The sequence below is a fragment of the Stegostoma tigrinum genome, chromosome 4, assembly GCF_030684315.1.
Source record: "Stegostoma tigrinum isolate sSteTig4 chromosome 4, sSteTig4.hap1, whole genome shotgun sequence".
NCBI classification, from domain to species: Eukaryota; Metazoa; Chordata; class Chondrichthyes; order Orectolobiformes; family Stegostomatidae; genus Stegostoma; species Stegostoma tigrinum.
Genome location: NC_081357.1, coordinates 85,337,723 through 85,357,985, shown reverse-complemented (window position 1 = coordinate 85,357,985; position 20,263 = coordinate 85,337,723). Strand labels below are relative to the sequence as shown.

The window sequence follows — 20,263 nt, the reverse complement described above, 5'->3', positions numbered from 1 at the left end:
GAGTTTTTTGCTTCTGTCTTTATGAAAGAAACGAACTTTGTAGTGAATGAAACCTTTGAAGAGCAGGTGTGCATGCTGGAATGGATAGAGATAGAGGAAGCTGATGTGCTGAAAATTTTGTCAAACATTAAGATTGACAAGTCGCCAGGCCTGGACCAGATTTGTCCTCGGCTGCTTTGGGAAGTGAGAAATGCAATTGCTTCGCCACTTGCGAAGATCTTTGCATCCTCGCTCTCCACTGGAGTCGTACCTGAGGACTGGAGAGAGGCAAATGTAATTCCTCTCTTCAAGAAAGGAAATAGGGAAATCCCCGGCAATTACAGACCGGTAAGTCTCACGTCTGTCGTCTGCAAGGTGTTAGAAAGGATTCTGAGGGATAGGATTTATGACCATCTGGAAGAGCACGGCTTGATCAAATACAGTCAACACGGCTTCGTGAGGGGTAGGTCATGCCTCACAAACCTTATCGAGTTTTTTGAGGATGTGACTAGAAAAGTTGATGAGGGTCGAGCTGTGGATGTGGTGTATATGGATTTCAGTAAGGCATTTGATAAGGTTCCCCATGTAAGCTCATTCAGAAGGTCAGGAAGAATGGGATACAGGGGAACTTAGCTGTCTGGATGCAGAATTGGCTGGCCAACAGAAGACAGCGAGTGGTAGTAGAAGGAAAATATTCTGCCTGGAAGTCAGTGGTGAGTGGGGTTCCACAGGGCTCTGTCCTTGGGCCTCTACTGTTTGCAATTTTTATTAATGACTTGGATGAGGGGATTGAAGGATGGGTCATCAAGTTTGCAGACGACACAAAGGTCGGAGGTGTCGTTGACAGCATAGAGGGCTGTTGTAGGCTGCAGCGGGACATTAACAGGATGCAGAGATGGGCTGAGAGGTGGCAGATGGAGTTCAACCTGGATAAATGCGAGGTGATGCATTTTGGAAGGTCGAATTTGAAAGCCGAGTACAGGATTAAGGATAGGATTCTTGGCAGTGTGGAGGAACAGAGGGATCTTGGTGTGCAGATACATAGATCCCTTAAAATGGCGACCCAAGTGGACAGGGTTGTTAAGGAAGCATATGGTGTTTTGACTTTCATTAACAGGGGGAGTGAGTTTAAGAGTCGTGAGATCTTGTTGCAGCTCTATAAAACTTTGGTTAGACCGCACTTGGAATACTGCGTCCAATTCTGGTCGCCCTATTATAGGAAAGATGTGGATGCTTTGGAGAGGGTTCAGAGGACGTTTACCAGGATGCTGCCTGGACTGGAGGGCTTATCTTATGAAGAGAGGTTGACTGAGCTCGGTCTCTTTTCATTGGAGAAAAGGAGGAGGAGAGGGGACCTAATTGAGGTATACAAGATAATGAGAGGCATAGATAGAGTTGATAGCCAGAGACTATTTCCCAGGGCAGAAATGGCTAACACGAGGGCTCATAGTTTTAAGCTGGTAGGTGTAAAGTATAGAGGGGATGTCAGAGGCAGGTTCTTTACACAGAGAGTTGTGAGAGCATGGAATGCGTTGCCAGCAGCAGTTGTGGAAGCAAGGTCATTGGGGTCATTTAAGAGACTGCTGGACATGCATATGGTCACAGAAATTTGAGGGTGCATACATGAGGATCAATGGTCAGCACAACATTGTGGGCTGAAGGGCCTGTTCTGTGCTGTACTGTTCTATGTTCTATGTTTTATGTATAGGGTGTAGCATTTGAGGCTCAGTTGTGTTTAATTTTCACTTATTGAGTAATGAAAAGGAACAAAAGACCTTAAAATCAGATTGGGGGTATTTATAGAATTAGATAGCAAAGGTGAATAAATCCTTGCAACTATCTTTAGGGAATCAATAAAGAGCAGAACAAAGGATTGTAAAACAGCAACATTTATCTTTAAAAATGGGTATAAAATTCAGAAAAGTACAGGACGGTGAAACCAATATCTGCTGTATCAGATTTTAGAAAGGATATTAAAAAAGACAGGGAAACACTTAGTTTGATTATAAATCATTAGAAATAGCCAGTATACAAGGAATGTGCTCAATAGATTTACTGGAATTGAAGGAGATGACGTATCATGGTGGTTTATGAATCATTTGGAAATGCTGAAATTGCCCACTTAATTAGAAGTTGGTTAATTCAAATTAGCTGGCAGTTCAATTCCCAGCATGCATCTAGGAATTACCGGATTATTAATGTTGCTCAATTCAGATGATTAGGCAATTCAGCCATGTTTCTATCTCCACAGTTCACCGTGAACCCCAAACTTCTCAGTGACCAATCAACATGGCAGGGAAGGATAGAAACGTAAGTGTTACTTGTTGACTTAAAATGGACCAAAACAGAGAGGAAACTAATTGAGTTGCACCAAAGTGATAAAAGGTCACTATGGTGATCTCATTGGATTAATACTGAGGTCACTGTTCTTAATGATTTACATGATTGATTTGGAGCTGAGATAGAACCAGTGCCCTCTCAAATTTATACAAAGGCGTATCAATGGGAATTGTAGAGGAAAATGAGGGGGAATCTCATAGAGACTTATAAAATTCTAACAGAGCTGGCCAGGGTAGATGCAGGGAGGATGCTCCTGACGGTAGATGTGCCAACAACAAAGGGTCACAGCATAAGGATTCGGGGAAGACGATTTAGGACAGAGATGAGGAGATATTTCTTCACCCAAAGAGTGGTGAGCCTGTGGAATTCATTACCGCAGGAAGTAGTTGATGTGAAAACAGTGAATGTATTTAAAAGGTGACTAGATATAGCACTTGGGGCAAATGGGATCAAAGGTTATGGAGAAAAAGCAGAATTAGGCTATTGAGTTGGATGATCAGCCATGATCGTAAAGAATGGCAGAGCAGGCTCGAAGGGCTGAATGGCCTCCTCCTGCTCCTATCTGCTATGTAACAGCAGAGAAAATGTAAACATAATTTGGTGGTATCTAAACAAGATTATAGAAGTGGATAAAGTGAAAAAATGGGATTTTATACATCAGAAATGGAAACAAAAGTGTGAATATAAGCTGAGCTATGAGTAATAGCCTAAAATAGGTGGAATCTCAGGCAGACTGTCCATTGATATCAAGAGAAATGTGACACACTAGTAAGGATCCAATAGCTGAAAAGAAATGTCAACAGCTGATTACAGAAAAATGGTCAGTAATTATTGCAGCATTTTATTGTTCAATGTGCTTCAGAGTCTTGTAATTACTTACTAGTTCATACTTACTGTCTGTAGAACAAGCAACAATTTATTCAAAGGATTTTCCAAGTTAGTTTCAAATATTATAAAGCCAGAATCAAAACCCACTGAATGGAGTGCTTTATCCAAGCTGTAAGATAGTGAAAGAAGAAAAATAACAGTTTAACCACTAAGTCGATCCTAAACAGTTGAAAATGCTCTTTTGCTTTTCTGGAAGAACAATTCAAAACATGAGTATGATCACACAACATGACATCTAGGAGAATCTAATGGCTCAGCAAAACAGGATTTAACAGAAAGGCAGCAAGAATAACCCAAAATTTATGAGAGATTTTACAGTATATACACACAGTCCCTTTCCATGTCAGGGCAGAGCATGGACAATGGAGGACACATGTAAGAAATGGGTATGGTTGATCAAGAAAAGGACAAAAGGCTAATATCACAAAGAAATCTCAATTAGGGCCTATTCAGACAAAAGGAACAGAAAGCTGACTGAAGAGACACATACATAGTCTTTAAGGAAAGGTAGGTAGAAATTTAGGAGGCAATGATACACTGTTTTTGAGAGAAGAAATTGAGGTTGGAAATGGGAGTGTGCTTAAGGTTTGGAGAAGTCACAGAAGATTTGAAAGAAGTTTGTGAAATTATGAGGGGAGTCTGGATAGATAAATAGGTGAAATAGCTCCAATTCATCAAAGAAGCAGGAATGAAAGGTCAGACATTTAAAGTCGTTTGCAAAATGATGTAAATGTAATGCAAGAACAAGCATTTTCGGACAGTGTGCTGTTAGGGTCTGAAATCTAATGCCTGGAAGTGTGTTAAGGCAGATTCAATTGTAGCATTCAAGAAGGATATTGGATGCTTATTCGAATAGAAACAATGTGCAGTTTTATTGGGAAAAGGCAGACCCATTTCCTTATACCCACATTTTTCCACATCTAACCACCAAACCTAAACGTAACTGGGCACTATGGACAATTTAGCATGTCCAATCCACCTAACCTACACATCTTTGGACTGTGGGAAGAAACCGAAGCACCTGGAGGAAATCCACGCAGACACAGGGAGAATGTTCAAACTTCACATGTCACCTGCAGGTGGAACTGAACCCGGGACCACTGTGCTGTAAGGTAGCAGTACTAATCACTGAGTCACTGTGCCTGACGCACAATATGCCGTCCAGCAATACAGTTGCTGCAAATATGGTGGGCCTAATGGCCTCTTTCTACACCAAAGCAAGTCTGTGATTCTGTGAAATCGAGGATGGGGGAGGGAGATGGCAGGGATAAGTCGGTGAAACGCAGATGACCAATTAAAATCAAGAGTCAACAGTGCACCCCTACTCTAATCTTTCCCATAATGGGTAATGACCATCAGTAACCAATTTGTTTTTTTGTCTGACATCCCGATGATTCAAAGTTTGAGCGAGTAGCACCACTGGCAATCACCTTTTCTGTTGTGATACGATGACTGCATCAAAATCCTTTGCTACCTACCTCCCCACTTATTGGAGTTATCCTTCAGACGCTAGCTTTGTTATCTCTACTCTACTTTATTTTCCAATGTTACAGCAACTCATTGATTCCCTGTGCTCTTCTCAGTCAAATGCAATTCCCATCCACAGGATCTCTCACCACCCTGTTGGCTCATTATTCCTTGCTCAGTACTGTCATCCATCTGAAACTCTGGTATGGAGTTTCCTTCTTCTGCAGTCACTTTCAGACTCTCTTCTTTCTTTCCTCTCTACTCCTTTATCATCCTCCACCTCAAATTCTCTTCATCTAGACTTTTGCTCCTTCATGTTTCACAGATTGTACATAGAGTAATAGAGTCCTACAGCATGGAAACGGGCCCTTCGGCGCAAACCTTTCCTATCCATGTATTCATCCAATTACCTTTTAAATGTTGTTAACGTAGTTGCCTCAACCACATACACTGGCAGCTCATTCAATATGCATACCACACTGTTAAAAAGTTGCCCTTCAGGTTCCCATGCAAGTTTTTCTTCCTAACTTAAACTGATGATCTGTAATCCTCAATCACCAAGTCAGGGAAAAAGTTTGAGTGCATTCACCCTATCCATGCCTCTCACGATCTTATACACTTCTGAAAGATCCCCCCTCAGTCTACTTGTTCTAAACTAAAGCGTCCTAGCTTGTCCAAATTCTCCCTATAACTCAGTCCCTTCAGTCCTGGTAACTTCCTTGTAAATTTCTTGTGCACTTTTTCCGGTTTGATAACCAAAACCAAACACAATAGTCCAAGCGCAGCCTCACCAACATCCTGTATACCTGCAACATTAACTTCCCAACTTCTATGCTCAATGAAAACCAAAAGAACTGCGGGTGCTGTAAATCAAGAACAAAAGCATAAATTGTTGGAAATGCTTAGCAGGTTTGGCAGCATCTATGAAGAAAGAAACCTGAGTTAATGTTTTGAGTCTGGTGAGGAAGGGTCACTGGACCGGAAACGTTAACTCTGGATGTTTTCTTCACAGATGCTGCCAGACCTGCTGAGCATTTCCAGCAACTTCTGCTTTTTTTCTATACTCAATGCCTTGACTGATGAAGGCCAATGTGCCAAAAGCCTTCTTCACTGCCGTCTTCTTGTGACTCCACTTTCAGAGAACCATGCACCTGAACTCCAAGGTCCCTCTGTTCCACTGCACTCTAGGCCCTACCATTCAACTTGAAACTCCTACCTTGATTTGACTTTCCAAAATGCAACATCTCACACTTATCTATATTAAACTCTATTTGCCACTTCTCAGCCCACTTCCCCAGCTGATCAACATCCTGCTGCAATTTCTGATAACCTTCCTCACTGTCCACAATAACTCCTATTTTAGTGTCATCCACAAACTTACTAATCATACCTTGCACATTCTCATCCAAATCACTGATATAGATAACAAATAGCAATGGGCCCAGCACCAACCCCTGAGGCACAGCAGCTGTCAGATTAGTAATCTAATCTGACAAGCATTCTTTCACTGTTACTCTCTGCTTTCTATCGACAAGCCAATTGTGTATCCAATTTGCCAATTTTCCCTGGATTCCATGAGATCTAACCTTCTATAGTAGCCTATCATGTGGAACCTTACAAAAGCCTTACAGAATTCCATACAGACGTCTACCACTCTTCCCCTATCAACCTTCCTGGTCACTTCATCAAAGAACAAATTTGTGAGACATGATCTCCCACGGATGCTGATGACTCCCAATCAAACCTTATCTTTCTAAATGCATGTATACCTTATCCTACAGAATCTTCTCAAGTAACCTACTTACCACTGATGTTAAGCTTACCCCTCTAAATTTCCAGGGTTTTTTTGCATCCCTTCTTGAATAAAGGCACAACATTCACTACCGTTCAATCTTCTGGAACCTCACCTGTCACTAACGATGATGCAAATATATCAGCCAGAGTCCCTGCAATTTCTTCTCTGGCCTCTTGTAAAGTTCAGGACCAGAAGATTTATCCATCTTTGTACACTCTAATATTTTCAACACCTTCTCAACTGTAATATGGACTGTCCCCAATATATCGCCACTAACTTCCCAAGTTCCCAAGTCTTCAAATCTTTCTCCATGGTAAACACAGATGAGAAATGTTCATTGAGGACCCCCTGTGGTTCCACATGTACATGTCCACTTTGGTTCTTCAGGGGTCCTCCTCTCTCTTTAGTTATTCCTTTCCCATTAATATATTTAAAGAATCGCTTTGGATTCACCCTCAATTTCTCAGCCAAAGCTATCTTGTGTCCCCTTTTTGCCCTCCTGATTTCCTTCTTCAGTAAATATCCCCATTACCTCCAGGGATTCCTTCGATTCCAGCTGCCTGTTCCTGAGCCACGTCTCCATTTTTCAGGTGAAAACCTCAAGATAGCTTGTTACCCAGGGTTCCCTACTACTGCCAACCTTGCTCTGCACCGTCACCGGAACATAAGGACCTTGCACTCTGGCTGTCACTCTTTTAAAGGCCTCCTACTTGGCTGAGGCCCCTTTACCTGCAAACAAACTATTCCAATCAACACCTGCAATCTCCTGTCTAATTCCATCAAAATTCACCTTGGCCCAATTTCAAACTTGAACCTGTGGACCAATTTTTTCCTTCTCCATAACTATTTTAAAATTAATAAAACTATGGTCATTGGTCCCAAAGTACTCCCAAACTGTCACTTCAGTGACCTGTCCTGCCCTATTTCTCAAGAGTAGGTTAAGTTTTGTTCGTTCCCGAGTAATATGTTATATATGTTACACAATATATACTTCCATATACTGCTTGAGGAAACTTTCCTGAAATCATTTAACAAATTACACCCCGTCTAAGTCATTAACACTAGGGCAGTTCCAGTCTGTGTTAGGAAAATTAAAATCCCCACTGTGACAACACTATTTCTCCTGCGTGTCCATTATCTCCCTGCATATTTATTCCTCTAATTCCTGTTGAGTATTTGGGGGCCTATAGTACAACCTCAATAACATTACCATCTCCTTCTTATTTCTTAGCTCCACACACAAAGCCACATGTTCTGTTGCCTCTCTCAAAGAAACACTGTTTGAATAAGTAACTTTGACACACTAACATAAGGAAATTGAACATTTTATATATGTTGACTACAAAAACCTCAAGAACTGCAGATGCTGTAAATTGGAAACAAAATCAGAATTTGCTGGGAAAGCTCAGCAGGTCTAATAGCATTTCTGAACTGAAATCAGAGTTAACGTGTCAGGTCTGTTTATCCTTCTTCAGATCTGAGGAAGGGTCGCCAGACCCGAAACATTAACTCTGATTTCTCTTCACAGATGCTGCCAGACTTGCTGAGCCTTTCCAGCAATTTCTGTTTTTGCTACAAATGTTGAATATTTGCCATGCATACAACTCTTACAGATCTTCATTTCAATGTAGCAACATTGCTTCATGAGTTTCTACTTCCACTATTAAAGAACCAGATCTGCCAAATTCAATGCAAAGTAAACAAATCTCAATTCACAAAGCTTTTAACATCTTTAATCTGCTGTACATGTAAAATGTAGATAGCATGGTAGGTACTTCAGTTATTATTTGTTCCATTTCTTCTAGAAGTTGGTGTGTATAATAATGCTGAAATAATTACATTAAACTTACTTTGACAGAAAGAGAGCAATGATGAACAGAAAGGCCACCGAGATGAAAAATATCCCTAGAGCAATCTGCAAAATAGAAAACAATCTTAAGTTCGTATCCATCATATTTCATTCATAACATAAGCCTATGTCAGCAGCTACAGAAAATCAAAATACAACACAAAGTGTATAAGAGAAAAATCTGCTGCAACAGAATTTCCTCACTGAATGCAATACTGGACTGAGCAATTAGAGAGTCATAGATTTATACAATACAGAAATGGGCTCTTTGGTAAAACTCATACTGCCAACCAGATGTCCCAAATTAATCTAGCCCTGTCTGCCAGCATTTGGCCCATATCCCTTTATCAGATGCCTTTTAAATGTTGTAATGGTACCTGCCTCCACCACTTCCTCTGGCAGCTCGTTCCATACGCGCACCACCCTCTGTGTGAAAAAGTTGCCTCTCAGGTTCCTTTTAAATCTTTCCCCTCTCACCTTAAACCTTTAGACAATTAGTAAATAATAAATGCACTGAACAATTCTTATATTTGACACTAAGAAGTTATATTTGACAAATTTGAATGATCAAATAAAACATTCATAATGCAAAACCAAATTCTGGAGAAATTGATGGCACATGATAGATTCTAAACCAAAGAGTTTGAAGTGATAGGAAAGTTAATTGCAATTAAGCACAAGATCATTAATGTAAGGTATCTCAAATATTTGGCCAACAGATGAAGCTAGATGTATCACACTGCTACTTTATTGTAACAGAGATAGTAGGAATCTGAGATAACAAGGTGCAGAGCTGGATGAACACAGCAGGCCAAGCAGCATCAGAGGAGCAGGAAGGCTGACGTTTCAGGCCTAGACCCTTCTTCAGACAAGAAGGGTCCAGACCTGAAACATCTGCCTTCCTGCTCCTCTGATGCTGCTTGGCCTGCTGTGTTCATCCAGCTCTGCACCTTGTTATCTCTAGTTTAGTGTAACAGCAGGTGGTATATTCCACTGCCTTTAATGCAAAGAAGGCATTCTGCTATCCAGACAAAATCGTAATGTGGTAACTGAATCTCAGTGCAGGTCTGATGCCAGGCATGTAAGACTGGCAAGTCTTCAGGAAATCAAACAGGTATCAATCAATGCAAGATACACTCAGAAAATTCAAACCTTGTTTAAGGGATTTGGACATCACTGAGCAAAAAGTCTGGGTCAATTTAAACCTGCTCAGAAATGTTTTATTATGGGTGGAATCTGTGGGCCAATGAATTATCAATGAAAACAAGTTATGGTAATGATACACAGATTGCTGACAAAGCCATACTTTGAATGTTGTTTGTTATTTTTAACACTTTGTTGTGTAAGACCAGGAAGACCATAAGATTTAGGAACAAAACTCGGCCAGTTGGGCAACTGAGTTCGCTCCATCATTCAGTCGCATCAAGATTGATATGACATTCCTTATGCCAAGTTCCCTGCATTTTCACATTACTGTTGATCAAAAATCTGTCACAGCCTTAAATGCACACAAGTACTGTGCTGCCATAGCCTTTGGCAAAGGGTTCCAAAGACTCACAACCTTCATAGAAGAAACTTCTCATCTCAATCTTAAATTGCTACTTCTTTATTCTGAGACTGTGGTTCTAGACTCTCCAATGAGCATCATTTCAACATTTATCCTGTCAAGCACCTCAACAGCGTATGCTTCAATGAGATCACCACTCATTCTTGTAAAGTGCAGTGAGCAGTATCCCAACCTGTATAGTGTCTACACATTAGAAAGATCCCTGGTAGGGAGAGATTATCTTATGAACCATCTCTGAGCATTATATCCTTCCTCAGATAGAGAGAGCTGCTCACAATACTCACAATGTCACCTCACCAGCACAGTGTACAGCTGCAATAAAACTTCCCTCCTCTTATACTACATCCCCCTTGAAATAAGGGCCAACATTCCATTACTCATCCTAATTACCTACAACTGCGTGCTAGCTTTCTGTCTCCTGCACAAGCACCGCAAGTCCCTTTGTAGTGCGGCTTTCTAGGTCTTTTCCCATTTAAATAATATTGTTCTTTTTGTTTTCCCTTCCAAAATGAACAACTTCACTTTTTCCCACGTTATTTTCCATTTGCCACCTCTTTACCTAATTACTTAACCTATCAATATTGCTCCGTAAACTCTGTTTACTGTACACTTCACAACCTGCTTTTCCTACTAATTTTGTGTTCTCTGCCAATTTGACGACAGTATCCATGTCAGGAATATATTTTACAAATAGTTGCGGTCCCAGCACTAATCCTGTGGAACCCCATCAGTTACAGGTTGCCAACCTGAAAAGAAGCCTTTATTCCCACTCACCAATTCCTATCCATTAGCCAATTCTATAACATTTACACGACAAGCTAATGACTTACTCTCTTGTGAGATACCTTGTTGAACAGCATCTGGAAGTCTAAATACAGCATATCTACTACTGCTCCTCTACCCACTCTGGCTGAGATTTCCTTGAGAAACTTCAATAAAATAGTCAGGCAGATTTCCCTTTCATGAAGCCATGCTGACATTGCTTGATTAAAATATGAATTTCCAAATGTGCTGCTTGTGAGGGATATTGATATATCTGAATATACTTAAAGACACATGGGTAAAACTTCTGAGTTAGGTCTCAAAGTTTTGGGCAAAAAATTTTGGTAGCTCACGCTCCCAATCTATTACTTATCTCAACAATAAAGTCTAAGTAACCAGATCAATCCTTTCTGTTTGCATTTTGATCTTCATAGAACATAGAAAATATGCATCTGTAATTTTTCCATTGTGATTAATTAATCTATCTTTAAATTATTGGAAATTGTGTTTTGTTTAAGTTAAAAACATCTTCGGTGTTATTTGGCATCAATCTTGTAACGATACATTTGAAGCCATTCAATTTTGAAAGCAACTATTTTTCAAATACCCTTACAAAATCATTAATTGGTTTCTTTGGAAAGTAATACCTCAAGCATTTGAACAGACAAGTCATTTAGTGGCCATGTAAACAATCATACAGCAGTACATTTAGAGTTAAAACTCCTAACTTTCTGTTTTTACATTAAAGATATGACAGTTATGGCCTGATATGTATATGATGGAATATTAGTTGCTTCCATCAGCAATAACTTATTTCAGAAGACTACACAGCCTCAATTCAGTGGTAATTGTTACAAATGAAAGATAATATTTTGCTTGGAATGTTTATCGGAATGGAAGAATTCCAAGTATGTTTCTAGGTCCCCAAAGTGATGATTTGAGTTACTAAGAAACCAACGATGCTGTAATGAATGTCATTTTTAACAAAGTAAAGCTATTTATCTTATGACCACAAGGGTGTGCACTAAGCAGAAAAGAACACAACGTGACAGTTACTGAAGGGGCAATAAATTACTGCAAATCGTGATCAATGTACATACAGCAATTTTTGCATTAGGAATTTCAAGTCATTTGCATTAAGGATGATGAGATTAAGGGCAAGTTGCTCTCATTTACAGTCAATGTTTAATGGCATTAAAGTTGTGTTGTCAGAGTGCAATTACTTAGCCTATGAGACAACTTTTTAAACTGTTGATTTTTATTTTTCAATTATAACCATAGGATATGCTTCTTCCTTGCAATATCTGAAATTAAGTACATTAAATGGCATTATTAATTATTTGAAATAAACTTTAGAATAATTATTTACTTGTGCCTTCATCATGGAGCCACAATACCAACTTTAATAACAAAGTGATGCAGAACACAGCACAGTAGATGTCCTTCAGCCCACAATGTTGTGCCAACCTATTATCCTACTAAGATCATACCCTACATTATACTATCCTTCATGTGTCTTTCACAGAGTTGCTTAAAAGTCTCTAAAGTATCTGACACCATTACCACTGCTGACAGCGGATTCCACGCACCCATCTCACTCTGTGTAAAGAACCTACCTCCAACATCTCCCCTATACTTTCCCTCAATCACCTTAAAATTATGCCCCCTCGTAATAGTCATTTTGGCCCTGGGATGAAATCTCTGGGTATCCACTCTTTCTATGCCCCTCATCATCTTCTACACCTCTATCAAGTCACCTCTCATCCTTCTTCGCTCCAATGATAAAAGCCCTAGCTCCCTCAACATTTCCTCATAAGACCTGACCTCCAGTCCAGGCAGCAACCTGGTAAATCTCCCCTGCATCCTCGCTAAAGTTTCCACATCCTTCCCATGAGGAGACCAGAACTCAACACAATATTCCAAATGTGGTCTAACCAGGGCTTTGTAGAGATGCAGCATAACCTCATGGCTCAATTCCCCTGCCAACGAAAGCCAACACACCACATGCCTTCTTAAAAACTTATCAACTTGGGCAGCAACTTTGAGAAATCTATGGACATGAACCCGAAGATGCCTCTGTTCCTCCACATGGCAAGAATCCTGCCATTAATCCTGTTTTTAGCATTCAAATTCGACCTTCCAAAATGAATCACTTCACACTTTTCTGAGTTGAATTCCATTTGGCACTTCTTTGCCCAGCTCTTCATCCTTTTAATTTCCCGTTGCAACCTACACCGCCCTCCACACTATGGACAATTCTACCAACCTTCATGTCATTGGCAAACTTACTAACCCACCATTCCACTTCCTCATACAAGTCATTTATAAAGATCACAAAGAGCAGAGATCCCCGAGCAGATCAATGCGGAACACCAATGGTCACCGAGCTCCAGGTTGAATACTTTCTATCGACTACCACTCTCCGTCTTCTTTGGACAGCCAATTTTGTAACCAGACAGCCAAATTTCTCTGAATGCCATGCCTCCTTACTTTTTGGATGAGCCTACCATGGGGAACCCTATCAAATGCCTTGCTGAAATCCATACATACCACTTCCACTGCTCTGCCTTCAAAGTGTTTTGTCATATCCTCAAAAAATTCAATAAGGCTGGTGAGGCATGGCCTGCCCCTCACAAAGCTATGTTGACTATTTTGAATCAAACTGTGCTTTTCCAAATAATCTTAAATACTATCTCAGATTACTCTTCACAAATTTGCCCACAGAATTAAGATTGATTAGTCTGTAACACCCAGGATAATCACTATTTCCTTTCTTGAACAAATGAGTGACAATTGCCAGCCTCCAATCATCTGGTACTACTCCAGTGGACAGTGGAGACGCAACGATCATCACCAAAAGGGCAGCAAACTCTTCACTCACTTCATACAACAGAGAACATTGAACAGTACAGCACAGTACAGTACAGCTCCTTCGGCCCACAACGTTGTGCTGAGCTTTTAACCCAATCCTAAGGTCTAACTAACCTCCACCCCTACCTTATACTATCATCCATATGCCTATCTAATAGCCACATAAATGCCCCCAATGAGGCCAACTCCACTACCCTCTCCGACAATGACCCGATGCACCATGCCCCGTGCCTATGTCTGACTTCTCCCCTACATCTAACTCCACTCACTTTAAAACTGCGCCCTCTCATAATAGCTACCTCCACCCTCGGAAAAAGTCTCTGGATGTCCACTCTATCTATATATCTGATCATTTTGTCCACCTCTATCAAGACACCTCTCATCCTTCGTCATTCTAAAGTGAAAAGCCCTAGCTCTCTCAGTCTGTCCCTGTAACATTCCTCCATTCGAGGCCACATCCTGGTAAATCTTCCTTGCACTTTTTCCAACGCTTCCACATCTTTCCTGTAATGAGGGACCAAATTGGACTCATTACTCCGGATGTGGCCGAACCAGGGTTTTGTATACCTGGAGCATAACCTAACGGTTCTTGAACTCAATTGTTCCATTAATGAAAACCAACACGCTATACACTTCTTAGCAACTCTATCCACCTGGGTGGCAGTTTTCATGGAACTATGGATATGAACCCCAAGATCCGCCTGCTCCTCCACACTGCCATGAATCTTTCCGTTAGCCCTATATTATGCTTTCAAGTTTGTCCTTCCAAAATGAATCACCTCACATTTTTCAGGGTTAAACTCCATCTGCCACTTCTCAGCCCAGCTCTGCATCCTATCAATGTCACTTTGTAATCTGGAACAATCCTCCACACTATCCACAACTCAACCCACCTTCGTATCATCCGTGAACTTTCTAATCCACTCTCCCACTCCTACATCCAAATCATTTACAAAAGTCATAAACAGAAGAGGACCCAGAACAGAACCTTGTGGTACACCACTCGTAACTGAGCACCATATTGAATATTTTCCATCCACTACCACCTAAGGATCAGCCAATTCTGAATCCAATCTGCCACATTTCCCCCTATCCCATGCCTCCTTACTTTCTGCATGAGCCCACCATGGGGAACCTTATCAAATGCCTTACTTAAATCTATGTATACCACATCCACTGCTCTACCTTCATCCACGTGTTTGGTCACCTCTTCAAAGAATTCAATAAGGTTTGTGAGGCATGACCTACCCCTCTCAAATCCATGCCGACTATCACGAATCAAACTGTGCCTTTCCAAGTGATCATAAAACCTCTCTCTCAGAGCCTTTTCCAATAATTTGCCCACCTCACTGATGTAAGACTAACCGGCCTGTAATTTCTGGTGTTATCCCGCTTCCTTTTTTTGAACAAGGGAACGACGTTTGCCACTCTCCTATCTTCCGGCACTATACCCGTGGACAGTGAGGATGAGAAGATCATTGCCAAAGGCCCTGCGATCTCTTTCCTCGCTTTCCACAGAATGCTTGGATAAAGCCCATCAGGGCCCAGGGGACTTATCTATCCTCAAGTTCCTCAAAATTCTTAGTACGTCTTCCTTACTAACATGGACGTCCTCCAGCCTACCAGGCTGTTTCACCCTGTCCTCCTTTACAACTAGGTCCCTCTCAGTTGTGAATATTGAAGAAAAGTATTCATTAAAGACCTCTCCCATTTTTTTTCGGCACCATGCACAAATTCCCTTTACAATCGTTGATTGGCCCTATTTTTTCTCTAGTCATTCTCTTATTCCTCAAATACGTGTAAAAAGCCTTGGAGTTTTCTTTGATCCATTCTGCCAAGGTTTTCTCATGCCCCCTTATAGATCTCCTAAGCCCTTTCTTCAGTTCCTTCCTGGTTAACTTATATCCCTCTAGAGCCTCTTCCTTATTTCCTAAACGTTATATAAGCATCCTTCTTCCTCTTAACCAGTCGTTCAGCCTCTCTTGAGAACCAAGGCACCCTCACTCAACTACATCTTCCCTTCCCTCAAGGCACAAACATATCGAGCACACGCAGTACGCATTCCTTAAACAATTGCCACAGTTCTCTAGTGCTCTTCCCTGAAAGCATCTGTTCCCATTTAATGTTACCCAGTTCTTGCCTAACAGAATTGTAATTACCCTTCCCCCAATTACAAACTTTACCCTGCTGTATGTACCTATTCTTTTCCACGACTACTGTAAAAGTATCAGAGTTATAATCGCTACTGCCAAAACGTTCTCCTAGCAACAGGTCTATCACTTGGCCCGGTTCATAGCCAAGCATCAAATCCAAAGTGGCCTCTCCTCTTGTTGGTCTATCTACGTACTGTGTCAGTAATCCTTCCTGAACACACTGGACAAAGTCTGCTCCATCTAAACTATTACAACTAAAAAGTTTCCAATCAATATTTGGAAAGTTGAAGTCACCCATGACTACAGCCCTGTGACTTCTGCACCTTTCGAGTATCTGCATCCCAATCTGCTCTTCCACTTCTCTGCAACTATTAGGGGATCTGTAAAAAAAACCCAACAATTCGTGAACTGCCTTTCAGTAGCTGCTATACTAGCCCTGAATAGCAAAGCCACTCCCCCGCCTCTTTCACCTCCCTCCCTATTTCTTTTAAAACATCTAAATCCTGGAACTTCCAACAACCATTCCTGTCTCTGAGTTACCCAAGTTTCTGTAATGGACACAACATCGTAGTTCCAAATATTGACTCATGCTCTAAGTTTGTCAGCCTTATTTCTGATACTTCTTGCAATGAAGTACACATACCTCAAACCATCCCTGTGTCCACAATTATGTTCCATCAACCACATTTCTTTATTAACAACCTGACTCCCTGTCTGTCTGTTGGAAGGCTGAATACCTCATCCTCTGAATTTCAAATCCGGTTCTTCATACCCTGCCAATCTAGTTTAAACCATCCCGCATAGCTCGAGCAAACCTCCCTCCCCTGATATTTGTGCCCTTCCGGTTCAGGTGTAACCCATCCTTACTGTACAGGTCTCACATTCCCCAGAATGTGCTCCAATTACCTACATAATGGAAGCCCTCCCTCCTACACCAGCCCTGTAGCCACGAGTTTAGCTGCACTTTCTCCCTACTTCTTGCCTCGTTATCATGTGGCACTGGTAGTAATCCACATAATAGAACATAGAACATAGAACATAACAGCACAGTACAGGCCCTTCCGCCCTCGATGTTGTGCCGACCTGTCATACCGATCTCAAGCCCATCTAACCTACACTATTCCATGTACGTCCATATACTGACCCAATGACGACTTAAGTGTACCTAAAGTTGGCAAATCTACTATCGTTGCAGGCAAAGCATTCCATTCCCTTACTACTCCGAGTAAAGAAACTACCTCTGACATCTGTCCTATATCTTTCACCCCTCAATTTAAAGCTATGCCCCCTCGTGCTCGCCGTCACCATCCTAGGAAAAAGGCTCTCCCTAGCCACCCTATCTAACCCTCTGATTATTTTATATGTCTCAATTAAGTCACCACTCAACTTTCTTCTCTCTAATGAAAACAGCCTCAAGTCCCTCAGCCTTTCCTCGTAAGACCTTCCCCCCATACCAGGCAACATCCTAGTAAATCTCCTCTGCACCCTTTCCAAAGCTTCCACATCCTTCTTATAATGCGGTGACTAGAACTGTACACAATACTCCAAGTGCGGCCGCACCAGACTTTTGTACAGCTTCACCATAACTTCTTGGTTCTGGAACTCGATCCCTCTATTAATAAAAGCTAAAACACTGTATGCCTTCTTAACAGCCCTGTCAACCTGGGTGGCAATTTTCAAGGATCTGTGTACATGGACACAGAGATCTCTCTGCTCACCTATACTGCTAAGAATCTTACCATTAGCCCAGTACTTTGCCTTCCGGTTACTCCTACCAAAGTGCATCACCTCACACTTGTCTGCATTAAACTCCATTTGCCACCTCTCAGCCCAGCTCTGCAGCTTATCTACGTCTCTCTGCGACCTATAGCATCCTTCGTCACTATCCACAACTCCACCGAACTTAGTGTCATCTGCAAATTTACTAACCCATCCTTCTACACCCTCATCCAGGTCATTTATAAAAATGACAAACAGCAGTGGACCCAACACTGACCCTTGCGGTACACCACTAGTAACTGGTCTCCAGGATGAACATTTCCCATCAACTACCATCCTCTGTCTTCTTTCAGCAAGCCAATTTCCGATCCAAACTGCTATATCTCCCACAATTCCATTCCTCCGCATTTTGTACAATAGCCTATTGTGGGGAACCTTATCGAACACCTTGCTGAAATCCATATACACCACAACAAACAGTTTACTGTCATCTACCTGCTTGGTCACGTTCTCAAAGAACTCTAAGGTTTGTGAGGCACGACTTTCCCTTCACAAAGCCATGCTGACTATCCCTAATCAATTTATTCTTTTCTAGATGATTATAAATCCTATCTCTTATAACCTTTTCCAACATTTCACCAACAACTGAGGTAAGGCTCACTGGTCTATAATTACCAGGGTTGTCTCTACTCCCCTCCTTGAACAGGGGAACCACATTTGCTATCCTCCAGTCATCTGGCACTATTCCTGTAGACAATGACGAGTTAAAGATCAATGCCAAAGGCTGGGCAATCTCCTCCCTGGCTTCCCAGAGGATCCGAGGATAAATCCCATCCGGTCCAGAGGACTTATCTATCTTCACCTTCTGAAGGATTTCTGATACCTCTTCCTTGTATCAAAGTAAGTGATCTTGATCCTGTTACCAATGGAAAATTTCTCTCCATTGGCTGTTCAGGCCCTGACCGACTTTGAACACCTCCATTAAATTCCCTCTCCCAAACTTTTATTTCTCCAAGAACAGCCTCAGCACCTCCAATGTATCCACATAACTGAGGATCCTCAATCTTAGAATCATTTCTGCACTCCCTAATATTTTCACATCCTTTCGAAATGATTGAATTAGTCGGATACTCAAACTTCTTTGGCAAGTTCCATCCCAATTTTTCAATTACTAACTCATAACTTATCACCTTTACTGAATTAAGTTTCACAAGTTGCCATAAAGGAACTCTGGGTAGTTAATCCAGTCTGGAAGCCACTTCTCAACATTAATAAAGTGACAATGGTGCAAAAATATACTACCCTGTTTATCCTGGACTACAGATTCCAATTTAACTCCCTGTACTCATTTTTCACATTCTCGTCCTTTTTCTCCCTATGTCATTGGTACCGATGAGTACCATGACTGTTGGTCGCTCACCCTCCCTCTCAAGGATCTTGAAGACATGATCCAAGACATCACAAGACCCTGGCACCCGGGAGACAACATACCATCCGTTTACCTTGTTTGCGTCCACAGAACTGCCTGTCTGTGCCTCTTACTGTTGAATCCCCCACTCTCCTATTCTCCCCCCTTCACTTCTGTGCCGCAGGGGCAGGCTCAGTCCCAGAGACCTGCTGTATGGCCTTCCCCTAGTAGGCCCTCCCCCCAAAACAGTATCCAAAATGGTATACTTATTATTGAGGGGAACGGCCACAGGGGACCCCTGCACTCTCTGCCTATTCCCTTTCCCCTTCCTGATAGTCATCCATCTACCTTTTTCCTGTACCTTAGGTGCGACCACCTCCTTATAACTCCTCTCTATCACCTCCTCAGCCTCCCAAATGATCTGGAGTTCATCCAGCTTCAGCTCCAGTTCCCTAACGTGGTTTGTGAGGAGCTGGAGTTGGATGCACTTCTTGCAGGTGAAGTCAGAGGGGACACCAGCAGTGACCCTTACCTCTCACATCCTGCAAGAGAAGTATGCACCTGCCCTAGCTTCCATTCCTTCTACTCTAGATTTCCAGAAGAATTTAAAAAAAGCCTTACCTTACCGACCCTCCACATAGTTTTTTTTTGTTAGAGGAGGTGGATGAGTGGGAGACACTACACATGTAGTGTTTCGGGTTTAGCCAACGCCCAAATGTATTCGTTCCTTCTTGGCTCGCGCTCTCTCCACACACCCGCCGCTGAAAACAAGGCCACTGCTGCATGAGTTAAGTTTTTATAGAAAAGAAAAGACCTCACCTTGCCGTTGGCACATCTGGCTCGCACTCCCACTGCTCCAAACAAGAAGGCTGCTGCTGCACAAGGTACATGTTTACAGGGAAAAGAACACTTCCTGTAGCAACCTTGAGTATATCCCATCTGGCTCAGGGGACTTATCCATCGTCATGTTTTTCAAAATTTCTAGCACATCCTCCTTCTTCACATCAACCTGTTTGAGCCAATCTGCCTGTTTCATGCTATCCTCACAAACGTCATGGTCCCTCTCAATGGTGAATACTTAAGCAAAGTATTCATTAAGGATCTCCCCTCCTCTCACTCCGCACACAAGTTCCCTCTACTATCCCAGATTGGCAGTTCCCACACTCTAGCCATCCTCTTGGTCTTCACATAAGTATGCCTTGGGTTTTTCTTGATCCGGCCCGCTAAAGCTTTTAAATGCACCCTTCAAGCTCTCCTAAGTCCATCCTTCAGTTCCTTCCTGGCTACCTTATAGCCCTCTAGAGCCCTGTCTGATCCTTGCTTCCTTGAACTTAAGTAAGTTTCTTTCTTCCCCTTGACTAGGGTGTTCCACACACCTTGTCATCGAAGGTTCCTTCACCTTACCATCCCTTCCTTGCCTCAGTGGGACAAACCTATCCAGTATTCATAACAACTGCTCCCTAAA

At 41.8% G+C, this 20,263-nt stretch overlaps 1 protein-coding gene across 6 annotated transcripts in view; it reads right to left on the bottom strand.

Moving 5' to 3' along the window:
* Positions 1-20,263, bottom strand: part of lmbrd1 (LMBR1 domain containing 1) — a 237,119-nt gene that overhangs the window by 59,438 nt on the left and 157,418 nt on the right. For all 6 annotated transcript variants that reach the window (XM_059645506.1, XM_059645504.1, XM_048531634.1 and 3 more), the window contains 2 exons: positions 8,320-8,384; positions 3,214-3,316 (listed from right to left, as the gene is read on the bottom strand). In XM_059645506.1, the coding sequence (XP_059501489.1) occupies positions 3,214-3,316; positions 8,320-8,384 (168 nt within the window). The remainder of the gene's footprint in view (positions 1-3,213; positions 3,317-8,319; positions 8,385-20,263) is intronic.